This window comes from Pristiophorus japonicus, chromosome 3 (genome assembly GCF_044704955.1).
Source record: "Pristiophorus japonicus isolate sPriJap1 chromosome 3, sPriJap1.hap1, whole genome shotgun sequence".
Classification (NCBI taxonomy): domain Eukaryota; kingdom Metazoa; phylum Chordata; class Chondrichthyes; family Pristiophoridae; genus Pristiophorus; species Pristiophorus japonicus.
In genome coordinates this window covers 270,998,279-271,015,222 of record NC_091979.1, presented here as the reverse complement: position 1 = coordinate 271,015,222, position 16,944 = coordinate 270,998,279, and the positions used below count along the sequence as shown (strand labels likewise).

General features: G+C 45.1%; 2 protein-coding genes across 2 annotated transcripts in view; one reads left to right on the top strand and one right to left on the bottom strand.

Moving 5' to 3' along the window:
* Nucleotides 1–1,721, bottom strand: part of acadsb (acyl-CoA dehydrogenase short/branched chain) — an 85,008-nt gene extending 83,287 nt beyond the window's left edge. The window contains exon 1 of the mRNA XM_070876713.1: nt 1,222–1,721. Coding sequence (XP_070732814.1) covers nt 1,222–1,248 — 27 coding nt within the window. The 5' untranslated portion in view covers nt 1,249–1,721. The remainder of the gene's footprint in view (nt 1–1,221) is intronic.
* The window catches only part of LOC139260287 (zinc finger protein Pegasus-like), a 23,487-nt gene continuing 8,192 nt past the window's right edge, over nt 1,650–16,944 (top strand). Inside the window, exons 1-2 of the mRNA XM_070876714.1 lie at nt 1,650–1,949; nt 9,116–9,280. Coding sequence (XP_070732815.1) covers nt 9,148–9,280 — 133 coding nt within the window. The 5' untranslated portion in view covers nt 1,650–1,949; nt 9,116–9,147. The remainder of the gene's footprint in view (nt 1,950–9,115; nt 9,281–16,944) is intronic.

Sequence of the window (16,944 nt, the reverse complement as noted above, 5' to 3'; positions counted from 1 at the left end):
AAATTTGGTTGTCTGGGATGATGATGCACTCCAGTACCTCTGGCGCCCACCTCTCGCGGAAAGCCGCGAGCGTACCGGTGGACATCACGTGCTCCATCTCCAGGAACACCCTGGCTCGGAGGTAACCGCAGAAGAGAGACAGGCAGTCGGGCTGAACAACCCCCTCGACCGTCCGCTGCTTGGACCAACTAATGCCCCCCTTGGCGCTCAAGCCCTACAACTTCCCTGCTCCAGTACTCTCCATTCTTGGCTCTGGACTCTTGTTTATCCCCCACAATTAGCAGCCATCCCTTGCTCTGGAATCCCCCAAACTGCTCTGCTTCTCCACCTACTCTTCTCTTCTCTTTTAAGATTATCTTTAAAATCCACCTCTTGGACACCCCTTGTGCTTATCTAGCATTCCCTTAAATGCATCTATGGTAGTCACCTCAACTACTCCTTGTGGTCAATTGAAGTATTGTTAATGAACAGCAGAGTCTGAACCAAGGAGTGCAAGTTAGAATAATGAATTTAATGTCAAATCAGGTGCAGAAAGCGCAAATACATATTTTTTTTAAAAAAAAATCTCCAACAATTAAAATCTGAAGGAATGAGACTCCACACTTGTAAAAGATAATTTTCAGCGCCAGGTTGTTTGGTAGGAATTAGGACTTGTCACGCTGTTGAAAATGGTACTTAGACTGAAATGGGCAAATCCTAACTTTGTGGTGAGTTTCGTCTGCATCTACGATGCAAGTACAAGCACAACACGTCGTTCAATACATCTTCCTACGTTAAATGTTGTCACTTACTAGGGAGCTAGATGGCTTACAGAGTGGCACATATCAGATAGTAATATCTGGATTTTCAGGTTTAACTGTACATCTGTGCTTGCCTAAAAATGTTGTCCGATGGGTGTATAAATAATGGTGGGCGTTGTTATTTTTACAGTAAATTTTGGCCAGTTATAATAAATACAAGTTGTTGTAACTGTAAACACGTTAGACGTCTGCTTCAATATGTATGACCCAACAGCTAAAACAGCACTAATCAAACGGAACGAACAAAAAAAAAATCACGCAACAACAAAAATCAGTACTTTTTATGTAAAGAAGCGAAGCGAGTTTATTTGAGACACAGTAATGTTGGCTATTATTACACAGCAAACAAAACGATGATTATGCAGTTACTAAATACTGCTGGTAGCACCAACTCACTGTGAATGTCAAATACTCTGCTCACCTTGGAAAGCAATAAGCACGTCGCCATTTCTTCTTTTGTAACAACGGGTATACCGCGAGAATATCTCGGGCCAGCTAGAGTGCGGATGCTTTTTGTTACCGTTTGGAGGGTGGTGATGTTGGAGGACACACGGCACCTTATCCAAGTTTAAGCACCAAGCATGATTTACTCAGCTGAGCAGAAGACGTCACTGAGACCACCACCATGTTTTTTGGGGGGAAAGAAGAGGCTTGCGTTAATTTCTGAACTTGGTGAAATTTAAATAAAATTCCGTTTATATGTAAAAAGCTACCTTACAGAATGGGAAAAGGCAAAAGTTTAAAAAAAATGAAAATTAAGGTCGCAGGTGATTTTTTTTGTTTCCCCCCCACCGACCCCAACGATTGGCGTGTGGTAACAGGGGCGGCCTCTGCCAGGGATGCCTGGTGAGAGGAGAGCAGCCGCGGCCCCGCCCGCTGATGTCACTTCCATCCGGCTGCCCGTCTGTGTGGTGTGTAAGTGTACTCCTGGCTGAACTGTGACATCGTCGCCGGCCTTTTGTTTCCTCGTCTTCGGGACTGCGGCTGAGGAACAAACGTGAGAGCGAAAGGGAGGGGAACCGCTTCCTCCCCGGCACATTACCCCGGGCCCGCTGCTGACTCCAAGCGTTGCTTTTGAGACACACCCCGCGGAGACGATATGTTTTGCTGTGTAAAGCGGCTGTCGAGTGGATAAGAACTAAGCTGAAGGTATGAAGGAAGGAAGGGGGAACTCTTTCCCCCCCCCCCCCCCCCCCCATTCGGCCTGTGGCCGCGACCGGTTTGAACCTCTTCAAAAATTTTAACAGCTCGCGGTTGGACCCCGGTTTGAAAAAAAAACCGTAACCGAAAGGGCTCGAGACGCCAGAGCCTTCGGCTGGGAGCAAAACTTGTGAAGAGCATTTGCGGTGTGGGAGGGAGGATACATTCACATGACCTGTCTAATCCCGATACCGAATTCTCTTAAACGCTTTTTTTTCCTTCTTCCTATAATTGTTATTTTTGATATTTTCAAAATAACGCGGCTCGGTTCTATCTTTTTAACTTGGAGCGTAACACTCTGTGATTGACATTCCCACCGACCAATGGGTGGCTACGTTTCCCTCGGTTGAACCAATGAGTGTGAGGGAGGGGCGGGATGTTGGTCGAGGCCGGGTTCCGGGACTCAACAGCGGAGCCATTTATAAACCGCAGCTTCCGTCCCCGCAGCTGAGAGAGTTAGCTCAAACAAATGCGCACATATGCACACAAAAGGGTTACTCTCCCGTCACGTAAATTCACCGAGTTGATCGTGGACGATTTGCATTTTAAGCTGATCCGATTTTAAATGTTTTTTTTGAATGGGACATTGTATTTTTGAAAAATGCGAGTTTTTCAAGGACACGAAGCCACTGCTGATCCCCAGGATCATCTTGGTCTCCGAAGAGTTAAGAAGTGAACGGAGACAAGTCACTTTTTCTAGTAAGAAGACGGAAGTGCAGCAGTTAATCCAGCTCACAAATCTATGTATATGCAAGGCTCAACATTAGGCCCCCAAAGCCTATCGAACGAGCCATCCAACGTAGGTAAACATTATCACCATTATTCTTTTAAAAAGCGGGCACAAAACCAACCAACTGCAAGCCAGGGAGATTAGGTGAATCCACTGTCGGAGATAGAGGAAAGTATAAACGGATCAAACATGGTTTCATAAAAGATTCCAGCATCCAGTTTTTTGCTTTTGTAATGGTTTAATAAAAGATGGATGTCTAGTTTCCCCAGACCTCTTCTGACGATTTTTCAGTGCGAACATTACGATGGAATTTTTTTAAATTTCAAAATATACTTTATTCATATAAAAATTTGTACAGTACATTCAAAAGCAGTTCAGTACATTTAGCTGCGGTCAGCAATCCCATACACTACATTTGGGTGCTGACGGCAGTTCCGTTCGGTACATTTCCTTGCTTTTCAGTTCAAGTACAATTCGGTACAACACGGGATACATTGTAGTGCATTCAACAAATTACATTACATGTGTCACATGTGTCATTGATGTATTCAAATCACAGATAGATAGATTTTTAACCAATAAGGGAATTAAGGGTTACGGGGAGCGGGCGGGTAAGTGGAGCTGAGTCCACTGCCAGATCAGCCATGATCTTGTTGAATGGCGGAACAGGCTCGAGGGGCTAGATGGCATACTCCTGTTCCTAATTCTTATGTTCTTATGTACACGGAATGGATGACGGTACATTTACACTTTTCCTTTCCAACGTGCATCACGAAACAGACCTTGCATTGAACATGGCACTGCATAGGTGTTTACAGATCATGGTGCTCCATGTACACAAAAAAGAAGTTACAAGTACGGCCCGAGTGGAGTTTTGTACTGATTCCTACCACCGGGTTTACCGTGGCAGAAGGGCTTTAAACTGTGGCCCTTCCCCACCGTGCCTTTGCGGCGGCTGCACCAATTTTAAATGTGTCCCTCAGCACATAATCTTGGATTGCGCCAGTCTGCAACACGCAGACGTGGACATCTCCTTGCTCTGGAAGATCAGCAAGTTTCGGCAAGACCAAAGAGCGTTTTTGACCAAGTTGATGGCCCTCCAGCAGCAGGTGATATCTGTCTCGGTGTGTGTCCCTGGGAACAGCCCTTGGAGCACAGAGTCCTGTGTTACGGAGCTGCTCGGGATGAACCTCGACAGCAACCCCTGCATCTCTTTCCAAACCTGCCTTGCGAAGGCGCAATCCTGAAGGAGATGGGTGACAGTCTCGTCCGCCCCGCAGCCGACTCGGGGGCACCGTGCCGTGCTGCTGAGATGTCGGCTGTGCATGAAGGCTCTGAGGGGTAAGGCGCTCCTCACTGCCAACCAAGCTACATCTTGGTGCTTGTGTGACAGCTCTGGCGACGAGACGTTCTGCCAAACGAGTTCGACAGTCCGCTCAGGGAACCACCCGACAGGGTCCACTCACTCCTTTCGTAGGGCGTCCAGGACGTTACGTGTTGACCACTGTTTTATGGCCTTGTGGTCAAAGGGGTTTTTTGTGAAAAACTTTTTCACGAAGGACAGGTGGGCAGGCATAGTCCAGCTGGTGGGGGCGTTTTGCGGCAGCGTGCCCAGGCCCATTCCTCGCAACAAAGGGGACAGGTAGAACCTCAGCACGTAGTGACAGTTGGTGTTTGCGTACCGGGGGTCTGTGCACAGCTTGATGCAGCCGCACACACAGGCGGCCATCAGGATGAGGGCCACATTCGGAACATCCCTTCCTCCACTGTCCAGAGATTTGTAGATTGTGTCTCTGCGGACACGTTCCATTTTGACCTCCAGACAAAGTGGAAGACGGCCCGGATAACTGCCGTGGCACAGGAGCGAGAGATGGGCCAGACCTGTGCCACGAGAGCACCTCACTCCTGATGACCAGGTTCTTTCCTGCCATGGAGAGGAAGCACAGCTTCCACCATCCCAGTTTTTGCTTCACTTTGGCGATACGCTCTTCCCAGTTTTTGTCGCACGCCCCGTCTGCTCCAAACCATATTCCCAACACCTTCAGGTAATCTGGTTTAACGGTGAAGGGAGTGGAGTAAAGGATCGGTCGGTCCAGTTGCCAAAGAGCATGGCCTCGCTTTTGCTGCGATTGACCTTTGCTCCCGAGGCCAGTTCAAACTGGTCGCAGATTGCGAGCAATCTGCGGATCCGAGCAAAAAACGGCGACGTCGTCCATGTACAGGGAGGTCTTGACCTGAGTGCCTCCGCTGCCTGGGATTGTCACCCCTCTAATGCCTGCATCCCTCCTGATGGACTCAGCAAAGGGCTCAATACAACACACAAACAAGACCGAGGAGAGAGGACAGCCTTGCCTGACTCCAGATCTGATTGGAAAGCTTTCAATTTCCCACCCGTTGATTTGAACTGCAATACTGATGTCTGTGTAGAGCAGTTGGACCCAATTACGGATACCCTCCCCAAACCCCATTTTGGAGAGCACGTCCATCAGGTACGTGTGCGATGTCCTGTCAAAGGTTTTCTCCTGGTCTAAGCTGATTAAGCAGGTGTCCTAAGCTGATCAAGCAGGTGTCCACCCTCCTGTCCCGCACGTAGGCGATCGTATCCCTGAGTAGCGCGAGGCTATCGGAGATCTTCCTGCCTGGGACAGCGCAGGTCTGGTCCGGGTGAATCACCAGCTCAAGAGCAGACTTGACCCTGTTGGCGATGACCTTTGACAGGATCTTGTAGTCCACATTGAGCAGCGAAATGGGCCACCAGTTTTTGATTTCCTCCCTCTCCCCCTTCTGCTTGTAGATGAGGGTGATGATGCCTTTCCTCATCGCTTCTGACATGCCGTGGTCCAAATCCCGTGCAAGTCTTTCAAGTCGCTGCTGTTTCCTGCCCCATCGACATACCTGGCGAGGAAAGTCAGCACATCAATGACCGGGATGTGGGGGTTGTATATCTGCACTGTGATAGTGCGTCTTCTCTGCGATGGGAGGGTGAACAGTGGCTCCCAAGTCAGCATTGAGCGCAGCAGTTCACTCGCCTCCTTCAGTCCCTTCAGGAACTTCAGGCATAGGGTGACGATTCTGAAGGTCACATCGAAGTAACCTCTCTTCGGGAGGTCCTGTAAGGCGAAGATGTCGGCGACTTTCATGCCACATGTTCCCAACAGGATTTTCTTCACAAAAAGGTCCCGGTTGATCGTTGTCTGTCCATCCACTTTCTTTACCGTCACTCAGATGGTGTTTCGGACGCCCTGGTTCGCCACTCGGTTGGCCACCATCCGGGTTGCAGATTCCTCCTTTCGATGTGTATTTTGGCCGAAGCCTTCAACCTGTTGTGGTGCCAGTCCGGCACCTTGGCGGGCCTCCGGGCCGGTCGACATGCAGATTTTCCTCTTCTCTCCAATTGCCGCTTGGCCCAAGCCAAAAGGCCAGAGCCAGCAAAACTGGAAAAACGAGCTTCTGCAATCAGTCAATTTGCATATGAATGCCCAATCAACAGAGACGACACTTGATCTTAGCCAAAAGGCCGAGAGCCAACAGGAAGGGCCTTTGCATGAAAAGAGCCAGCACTCTTGTTGGAGAGTGAGATGGCCTCAGGGGACTCCTGCACTACCTGCCTAGTCCGATGGAAAATTGCTCCTGCGCTCTGTCATATCCCTGCCTCTGTGCCCAGCCATCCAACCTACAGAGGTCTGTGAAGGGGACACGTAATTGGTTATGGCAGCCAGGGCCTTGTGAAAGCACATTTATTAAAAGCCAGCTCAAAGATATATATTAAAAAAAAAAGGGCCAATGTAAAAAATATATATAACTGGTTAACTACAGTGGCTTGCATTTATATAGCACCTTTTAAAATAGTAAATGTCCCAATTCCCTTCAGAGACAAAAAGAGTTGTAATAGAATAAAGAAAATGATTTGAATACATGGTTGAAAAGATAAGTTTGGAGAGTGCTTTTAAAGGTGGGCAGAAGTAACAAAGCAGCTGGGTTTAGGGAGGGAATTCCAGACAGGACAGTACTGAGGAAGGCTCTGCCACCATTGGGCAGGGAGGATGCACTGGAAAGTTGGTGGACCAAAGGCTGGAGGCTGCAGGAGTAGTCAGGTGAGGTTGTGCTGGGATTTATAAACAAAGATGATTATGAAGTGAATTCATTTGGGGGATGGAGCAAACAGAAGTAGGTGAGTTGGAGCTTGCAATGGCTGGAGAGGAGGATTTTGGGGACGTTAAACCTGGAGGTAACAAAAGCATAAGGGATTTGGCAGCAGTGGGTTTGAGGCAAGGTCAGAGGTAGATGATGTGGAAACAGACAATCTTGGTGATGGATACAATATGGGGTTTGAAGGAGTTGAAACAGGACGAGATTGTGCAATACATGGTTATGTTTGACCAGGTAATGGGAGGCAAAGCTATGGAGCTTCAAGTAGGAGAAAAATAATATCACTGGTCTTCCCAGTGTTTCATTTGAAAAAGTTCTGGCTCATGCACAACTTTATTGGACTGACAGCAGAGATGGTTGTGGAGTCAAAGATAGTGGTGGAGTGATAATCTGCATGCTTTCAACTTGCATATGGAAATTGACCCTATGCCTAGATGATAGCAGCAAGGGGCAAAGGTAAGCAAGAAAGAATGGGCTAAGATGGAATCTTGGGTATGCCAGAGGTGACTGCAGAGGAAGTAGTTGCTTATTGAGAAGAAGAGTTTGCATAATCCTGGAGATTTCAATTTATTTATGTAGAGGTACAGGTAGCATGTGTTTGGGAAGATTTTGGTCTTAAAATAAAGCTGTAGATCATTTGTGGCACTCATAAATTAACTAGACTTGAAACAGATTTTCTTTGTGATTACTGCTAGAGTTAATGTGATACTAGAGTGCATATGTGCAAAAAAACCTCTCGATTGAATTGGAGGTATTGTAAGGTGTTTTGTTTTGAATTAGTTTTGACAACAGGAGGAGCTCTCTGAGCTTCATTCATTGTTCAACTTGGATTGTGGGTAATTCAGGGTTTATTCAAGAGACATCACAAAGACATTTGAGGGCTTGACTGGACTGCTCAATACAATTCCTGGATTTTAATTGTGATCTGCCTACGGATACACCAGGGAACAAGACTGTAGAAATTAACCTGCTTAATTCATGTTTGGATAAGGAGGGAGGCAATTCAGTGAGGTGGTGATGCTGATGACCTTATGAATATGATTTTTTATCTTGCTGATACATTTTGAATTGAGGTGAAAATGACAACACAGGACATGTCACTGGTGCTTCTGCTGATGCAGCAATGAAGTTGATTAAACATTTCCTGCATTTCCGCAGCATAACCAGACGTTGCTGTATTTCAAAGATACAGGTCTGCATTGAGGAAGGCACTCCAGCTTTTACTAGAGTTTGCAGCTAACTATAGTAACTAGTAACAGCAGACGTCCATCCTGCAGATACTTATTTAATTTTTTTTAAATCCAAAACAAAATAAATTGATGAGACTGGTAGCAGTGGTATACATGGTTCATGAAACAGAATTATATAACTAACTCTTGGTCTGATTTTCTGGAGCAAATCACATTTATTATATTTGATTATACATTACTTTGTTTCAATTGTATTTCACTATGTTCTACAAAGGAGTAAAACATTTCCTGAAATCATTGTATGGTAAATTTTGAAAAGCAATTTAATTAATGAAGTGTAGTTATATTGCCTCATTTGTGTTGCAGCATGGTAATTTCTGTTTGCAGTGATATAAAAGTGACGGCCGACTTGGGTTTGACACCACTCAATATAGCTCCAATATGGTAGTAAACCTGTTTTTTTTAAAAAGTGCTTGGGGAAGAATCTGTTTGACCATTTGGGCACTTTGTATAAGCTCTGTGCAAGTTTTTTAAAGTTGTTTGTGAATGAAGATGTTCCCATTCTCAAAAGCATTCAAATTTACCAGAGGAGTAAAAGAATATAATTTGTACAGACAATGTAAATCAGGAAGTAAGATGCTGTGGATGCTGGAAATCTGAAATATAAACAAATGTCCAGCATTTTCTGTTTATATTAATGTAAGTTGGGTACTGCTGGCTGTAAATCAATAATGCAACACAACTGCAATCATAATTTTAAAAACTACAGTGTGCTCTACAGTTTGGAACTTGATATTCTATATTTTCAATTTTTAGAATTTGGCTCAATCCTGGAAGGGGGGGAGGAGACAGGAGGAGAAAAGCTGTTATGTGGTAGAACCAGAAGTGTTAAAAAAATTAATGGAGAAATTTACTCTGGATTTCAGCTGTTTTAATAAGACAGCATTTGAGAATATATTCAGATCTGAAAAATGCAAGTATGCTCTGAATTGCTTAGTAATATTGTGGATATGAAACACTTAATATTGGAAGTTTTTTTTCTTAAGGAATTAAAGGAGCTTCAATCAAGAGTAAGAATATGCGAGAAAAGAGAAATGACTCTGCAGACTTTGTCAAGGATTTTCAAGAGTATCTCACTCAGCAGACACAGCATGTAAACATGATTTCTGGTTCAGTTTGCAATGAAAAGGAACCAGAATTACTTCAGCCTGGTAAGGAAATGTTCAGATTACTAACTTTTATATAGTGTACTAACTTACAAGGGAATTTAACTATTAAAACAATTATCTAACATGCTGTCCCTACCATTTATATTCAAGATACTGTTAGTATCCAAGATATTGGATTGAAATCTCCCAAATATCTGCTTCAAAATTGAACTAACATTTTTAGAGAGAATTGGATGCTTACAAGTGTGTCACATGTAGCACAATGCGAAGGTTCAGATGGTTCCCTAAACTGGGAGGAATCCTTGATTGGTCAGATTGTACTTCAGGCATGTAACAAATAGCCAAGAAGCTTTATGCATGGTAATTTAAAAAAATAACCTTCAGTGCATTTGCGCTGAATTTTCTTGTCATTTGGCAGAGGTGTGGTGTGTGGAAGAAATTAAAATGTGAACTTTTCATGTATTTTGTGATCCTCGGAATTACTGAATCTTTGAAAAAAGCTCAGTAAAAATGGATGTGTCTTATCATACAAGAGTTTTATGATACAAGTATGTAAGCATTCCTGGTTTATGTAATTTTATCATGCCTGATTGACACTGGCTATATTTTAATGTGCTATTGATACCATACTACTGCCTGTGCTTGAGTTCCTGAAGTTTAGAAGGATTAGCTTTTAATCGATTTTAAATGACCCATAAATTAACAATTAAATGGTTTGTGCATCATCTAATATATCTGTTGCATTTAAAAACATACTTTTTAAAAACATACTTTCTATGAAGAAGCCTAGGGTTTTCAAATGTAGTTGATCTTGTTGTATTTCACTGAAGTGCATTTTAATGTGTATTGTATAATATGAAGGTGAATTGAATATGCACAATTATTTTTCCAATTTTTTTCTTGCTCCTATAATTAATGTGCTTATATTGTGGTCCAGTTCCATGAGTTCTGGCAGCCATTCAGTACTTCACTCATGACTATTCTTCACGTGTGAGTCTGGACAATGAGCTTTGCTGTTCAACTGCAGCCAAATTACGAAGCTATCCTTGCGCAATATCCATATGCAGATTCCTACAGGGGTTATTGAACAGTGACCAGTTATTGTATCCTACTACCAGAACAGACCACTGATTGAACCTGTGATCTTCCTGGTCTGAATCATTCTGTGCCTTTACCCACTGAGCCATTGGGGAGGTGTGTAATAAATAAATAAAAACTGTAAGCATATTGTAGTAGAAGCAAATGAGGGAAGATAACATTGCGAGTTTTTAGTATAATGAAAGTTTAGTGAAAGGCAGAGCCACTATTTTATAATGGTTGATTTAACTACCGCTTCATCTCCAACCTTTCTTTCCTCTCCAGTCCTTGAACATGCTGTTACCTCCCAAAAATCTGTGCCCATCTTTCCTGGAACTCCATGTCAGAATCCCTCCAATCAGTTATCTGCCCCTGCCACAGTACTGAAACGGTCCTTATCAAAATCACAAATTACATCCTCTGTGATTGTGGTAAACTATCCCTCCTTGTCCTTCTTGACCTGTCTGCAGCCTTTGACAAGGTTGACCACACCACCCTCCAACACTTCTCCTCTATTGTCCTGCTGAGTGGGACTGCACTCACCCTCACCTGATTTGGCTTAGCTTCCAGCTTTACCTCGCCACCATCTTTCTCGACTCTTCCACTGTCTCTTATTTATAACATTGCTTGTCCGACATCCAGTATTGGATGAGCAGAAATTCCCTCCAACTGAGCATTGGGAAGACCAAAGCCATTGTCTTCAGTCCCTGCCGGCTATTTGCACCTCCATAACATTGCCTGACTCTGCCCCTCCCTCAGCTCATCTGATTGCTGAAACCCTCATCCATGCTTTTCTTACCTCTAGACCTGACTATTCCAATGCAACCCAGGCAGGCCTTCCATTTTCCACCCTCCATAAACTTGAGCTCATCCAAACCTCTGCTGCCCATATCTTAACTCACACCACGTCCTGTTCACTCATTACCCCTGTGCTCACTGACCTACATTGGCTCACGGTTAAGCAGTGCCTCAATTTTAAAATTCTAATCCTTGTTTACAAATCCCTTCATGGCCTCACTCCTCCCTATCTCTGTAACCTCTTCCAGACCCACAACTCTCCACGATATCTGCACTCTTCCAATTCTAGCCTCTTGCGCATTTCCAGTATTAATCGCTCCTTTGGTGGCCCTGCCTTCAGCTGCTTAGGCCCTAAGCTGTGGAATTCCCACCTTAAATCTCTCTGCCTCTCTTCTTTTAAGACGCTCCTTAAAACCAAGCTGTTGGTCATTCCCCTAATCTCCTTGTGTGGCTTTGTGTCAAATTTTGTTTGATAATGCTCCTGTGAAGTGCCTTGGGACGTTTTACCATAAATGCAAGTTGTTGTCAAGTCAAATTCATTTTCATTACATGAATTTTTATAAAGCTTTGGGGATCGCACACCACAATTTGCCATTGTAAATGGTATTCTCTGTCTGAGTACTGTCTCTCCCTTTCAAAATAGCTGTTATCACCTCCCTCCTCAAGTTCCACTCAATCCCTTTGGCCTTGCTATCTACTGCCCCAGCTCCAAACTTCCTTTTCTCTCTCATGTTCTTGAATGTGTTGTCTCCACCCAAATCCATGAACCTCTTCAATCAAGTTTCTGCCCCTCCCACAGCATTGAAGCCGCCCTAATTAGTCACAAATTACATCTTCTGTGACTGGTGTAGTATCCCTCTTTGTCCTTCTCAACCCTCCTGCAGCCTTTGACACGGTCAACCACACCATCCTCCTCTCAGCATCATCATCATAGGCAGTCCCTTGGAATCGAGGAAGACTTGCTTCCACTCCTAAAGTGAGTCCTTTGGTGGCTGAACAGTCCAATACAAGAGTCACAGACCCTGTCACAGGTGGGACAGACATTCATCGGGGGGGTGGGACTGATTTGTCGCACACGCCTTCCGTTGCCTGCGCCTGACCTCTTCACGCTCGCGGCATTGAGATCCTCCGGGATGCACTTTCTCCACCTACGGCGGTCTTTGGCCAGGGACTCCCAGGTGTCAGTGGTGATGTCGCACTTTACCAGGAAGGCTTTGAAGTGTCCTTGTAACACTTCCGCTGCCCACCTTTGCCTCGTTTGCCGTGACTGAGCTCCACATGGAGCAATTGCTTAGAGAGTCTCGTGTCTGGCATGCGAACTATTAGGCCTGCCCAGCGAAGTTGATCGAGTGTGGTCAATGCTTCAATGCTGGGGATGTTAGCCTGGGCGAGGACACTGATGTTGGTGCGCCTGTCGTCCCAGGGGATTTGCAGGATCTTGCGGAGACATCGTTGGTGATATATCTTCAACTTGGGGTATCTTCTGTACATCGTCCATGCCTCTGATCCATACAGGAGGGCGGGTATTACTACAGCCCTGTAGACCATGAGCTTGGTGGTAGATTTGAGGGCCTGGTCTTCGAACACCCTTTTCCTCAGGCGGCCAAAGGCTGCACTGGAGGCGATGTTGAATCTCCGCATCAATGTCTGCCTTCTTAGATAAGAGGCTCCCAAGGCATGGGAAGTGGTCCACGTTGTCGAGGGCCACGCCGAATCTTGATGACTGGAGGGCAGTGCTGTGCGGCGAGGACAGGCTGATGGAGGACCTTTGTCATGGATGTTAAGCGTAAGACCCATGCTTTCATGTGCCTCAGTGAATACATCGACTATATCCTGGAGTTCAGCCTCAAAATGTGCGCAGATGCAGGTGTCATCTGCCTACTGCAGCTCAACAACAGAGGTTGGGGTGATCTTGGACCTGGCCTGGAGGCGGCGTAAGTTAAGCAGCTTCCCACTGGTTCTGTAGTTTAGTTCCACTCCAGCGGGGAGCTTGTTGACTGTGAGGTGGAGCATGGCAGCGAGAAAGATTGAGAAGAGAGTTGGAGCGATGACGCAGCCTTGTTTGACCCCGGTCTGTAATGGAACCACTGGTAAGGATCACGGCCTGCATGTCGTCGTGGAGCAGGCGAAGGATCTTGACAAACTTTTGGGGGCATCCAAAACTGAGAACGCTCCGTATGCCCTCACAATTGACAGTGTCAAAGGCCTTTGTAAGATCGAAAAAGGCCATGTATAAGGGCTGGCGCTGCTCCCTGCATTTTTCCTGCAGCTGTCGAGGTGCAAAGATCATGTCCGCTGTGCCCCGTAGGGGACGAAATCCGCACTGTGACTCTGGGAGGAGCTCCTCGGCCACAGGGAGAAGACGGTTGAGGAGAACTCTAGCGGCAACCTTCCCAGTGCTGATAACAGGGAGATTTCCCTGTAGTTGCCGCAGTCGAATTTGTCCCCCCTTTTAAAGATGGTCACGATGACTGTCCTTATCAACTTTCCTGCAGCCTTTGACACGGTCAACCACACTATCCTCCTCTACTGTCTAGCTTGGCTCCTCTCTTACCTATCCAATTGTAGCCAGAGTATCTCTTCCCTTCCTGCACCGTTGCCTCTGGAGTCCTCCAAGAATCTATTCTTGGTCACTTCTAAGTGTTTGCTGTGACTCAGTGGCAGCATTCTTGCCTCTGAGTTAGAAGGTTGTGGATTCAAGTTCCATCCAGGGACACAATCTGGGCTGACGCATCAGTTCAATACTGAGGGGGTTCTGCATTGTCGGAGGTGCTGTTCTTTGCATGAAACATTAAATCAAGGCCAGTTAAATCAAGGTGAACGTAAAAGATCCCATAGCAGTGTTTTGAAGAGGAGTTTTGTCTGGTGTTCTGTCCAATATTTAGTTGAGGGACAAAACCGATTAACTGGTGATTTATCTCATTGTTTGTAGAGTCTTGCTGTGTGCAAATTGGCTGCTTCGTTTCCTACATTACAACATTGACTGCACTTCAAAAATACTTAATTGGTTGGAAAGTGCTTTGTGACATCCTGAGGTGAAAGGTGCTATAGAAATCCATGTTCTCTATCTCTTCTCTTTCTCTTCTTTATGCTTCCTCTTAGTGACATCATCTTCCCTTCTCTTTCAAGACTTCCTTGAAACCTATTTCTTTGACCAAGCTTTTAGTCACCCCACCTAATATCTCCTCCTTTGGCTCGTTGTCAACTCTTGTCTGGTTAGAGTTCTGTGAAGTGACTTGGGATATTTTATTCTACATTAAAGGTGCTATGGCAGCTGTGGTTCAGTTGGTAGCACTCTTGCCACTGAGTCAGAAGGTTGTGGGTTCAAGTCACAAGCCATACTTGAGTACAAAAATCTAGGCTGACACTCCAGTGTCGCACTGAGGAAGTACTGCACTGTTGGAGTTGCAGTCCTTCGGGTGAGACATTAAACCAAGGCCCCGTCTGCCCCCTCGGGTGGATGTAAAATATCCCATGGAACTATTTAGAAGAACAGGGGAGCTATCACCATTGTGCTGGCCAATATTTATCACTCAATCAACACAAAAACAGATTATCTGGTCATTAGCGCATCGCTGTTTGTGGGACCTTGCTGAGTGCAAATTGGCTGCCGCATTTCCTACGTTACAACAGTGACTATACTTCAGATGCATTACATTGGCTGTAAGACACTTTGGGTGTCCTGAGGTCATGAAAGGTGCTATTTAATTGCAAGTATCTTTCTATCTTTATCATTTAGCCAACGGCTGAATACTATAGAATCTTTGGAGGAATATAGAACGTTAAGAGGCAAAATTAAAAAGGATATTAAGAATGCTGAGAGAGCATGAAAAATTCTTGGCTAGTAAAATTAAGGATAACCCAAAAATGTTCTATAAATATAAAGAGTAAGAGGGTAACTAAAGAAAGATTAGGGCCTATTAGAGACCATGAGAGTAATCTTTGTGTGGAGGCGGAAGATGTTGGTAAGATTCTGAATGAATACTTTGCATCTGTTTTCACAAAGGAAAGGGGTAATGCAGATACTGCTTTGAGGAGGAGTGTGATATTCTGGATGAAAAAAACATCATGAGAGAGGAAGTGTTCAGCATCTTTGAAAGTAGATAAGTCCCCAGGCCCAGATGAAATGCATCCCAGGCTGTTCAGTGAAGTAAAAGAGGAAATCGCAGAGGCCTTGACCATCATGTTCCAGTCCTCTTTGGATTTGGGCATGGTGCCGGAGGATTGGAGGACTTCTAATGTGGTACCCTTGTTTAAGAAAGGATAAAGGGATAGGTCGAGTAATTACAGGCCTGTCATCTAACCTCAGTGGGAAAATTATTGGAAAAAATCTGAAAGACAGGATAAATCTACATTTGGAAAGGCAAGAATTAATTAGGGACAGTCAGCATGGATTTGTTAAGGGAAGATTGGGTTTGACTAACCCGATTGAATTTTTTGAGGAGGTAACTAAGAGGATCGATGAGGATAGTGCATACAATGTAATGTATATGGACTTTAGCAAAGCTTTTGATAAAGTCCCACATGGTAGACTTGTCACGAAGGTTAAAGCCCATGGGATCCAGGGCAAAGTGGCAAGTTGGAACCAAAATTGGCTTAGAGGTAGGAAGCAAAGGGTAATGGTTGATGGATGTTTTTGTGACTGGAAGGATGTTTCCAGTGGGTTCCCGCAGGGCTCAGTACTGGGACCCTTGGTTTTTGTGGTATATATCAACGATTTAGATTTGAATATAGGGAGTATGATTAAGAGGTTTCCAGATGACCCTAAAATTGGTTGTGTAGTTGATAATGAAGAGGATAGTCATGGGCTGCAGGAGGATATAGAAACATAGAAACATAGAAAATAGGTGCAGGAGCAGGCCATTCAGCCCTTCTAGCCTGCACCGCCATTCAACGAGTTCATGGCTGAACATGAAACTTCAGTACCCACTTCCTGCTTTCACGCCATACCCCTTGATCCCCCGAGTAGTAAGGACTTCATCTAACTCCCTTTTGAATATATTTAGTGAATTGGCCTCAACTACTTCCTGTGGTAGAGAATTCCACAGGTTCACCACTCTCTGGGTGAAGAAGTTTCTCCTTATCTCGGTCCTAAATGGCTTACCCCTTATCCTTAGACTGTGACCCCTGGTTCTGGACTTCCCCAACATTGGGAACATTCTTCCTGCATCCAACCTGTCCAAACCCGTCAGAATCTTAAACGTTTCTATGAGGTCCCCTCTCACTCTTCTGAACTCCAGTGAATACAAGCCCAGTTGATTCAGTCTTTCTTGATAGGTCAGTCCCACCATCCCGGGAATCAGTCTGGTGAATCTTCGCTGCACTCCCTCAACAGCAAGTATGTCCTTCCTCAAGTTAGGAGACCAAAACTGTACACAATACTCCAGGTGTGGCCTCACCAAAGCCCTGTACAACTGTAGCAACACCTCCCTGCCCCTGTACTCAAATCCCCTCGCTATGAAGGCCAACATGCCATTTGCTTTCTTAACCGCCTGCTGTACCTGCATGCCAACCTTCAATGACTGATGTACCATGACACCCAGGTCTCGTTGCACCTTCCCTTTTCCTAATCTGTCACCATTCAGATAATAGTCTGTCTCTCTGTTTTTACCACCAAAGTGGATAACCTCACATTTATCCACATTATACTTCATCTGCCACGCATTTGCCCACTCACCTAACCTATCCAAGTCACTCTGTAGCCTCATAGCATCCTCCTCGCAGCTCACACTGCCACCCAACTTAGTGTCATCCGCAAATTTGGAGATACTACATTTAATCCCCTCGTCTAAATCATTAATGTACAATGTAAACAGCTGGGGCCCCAGCAC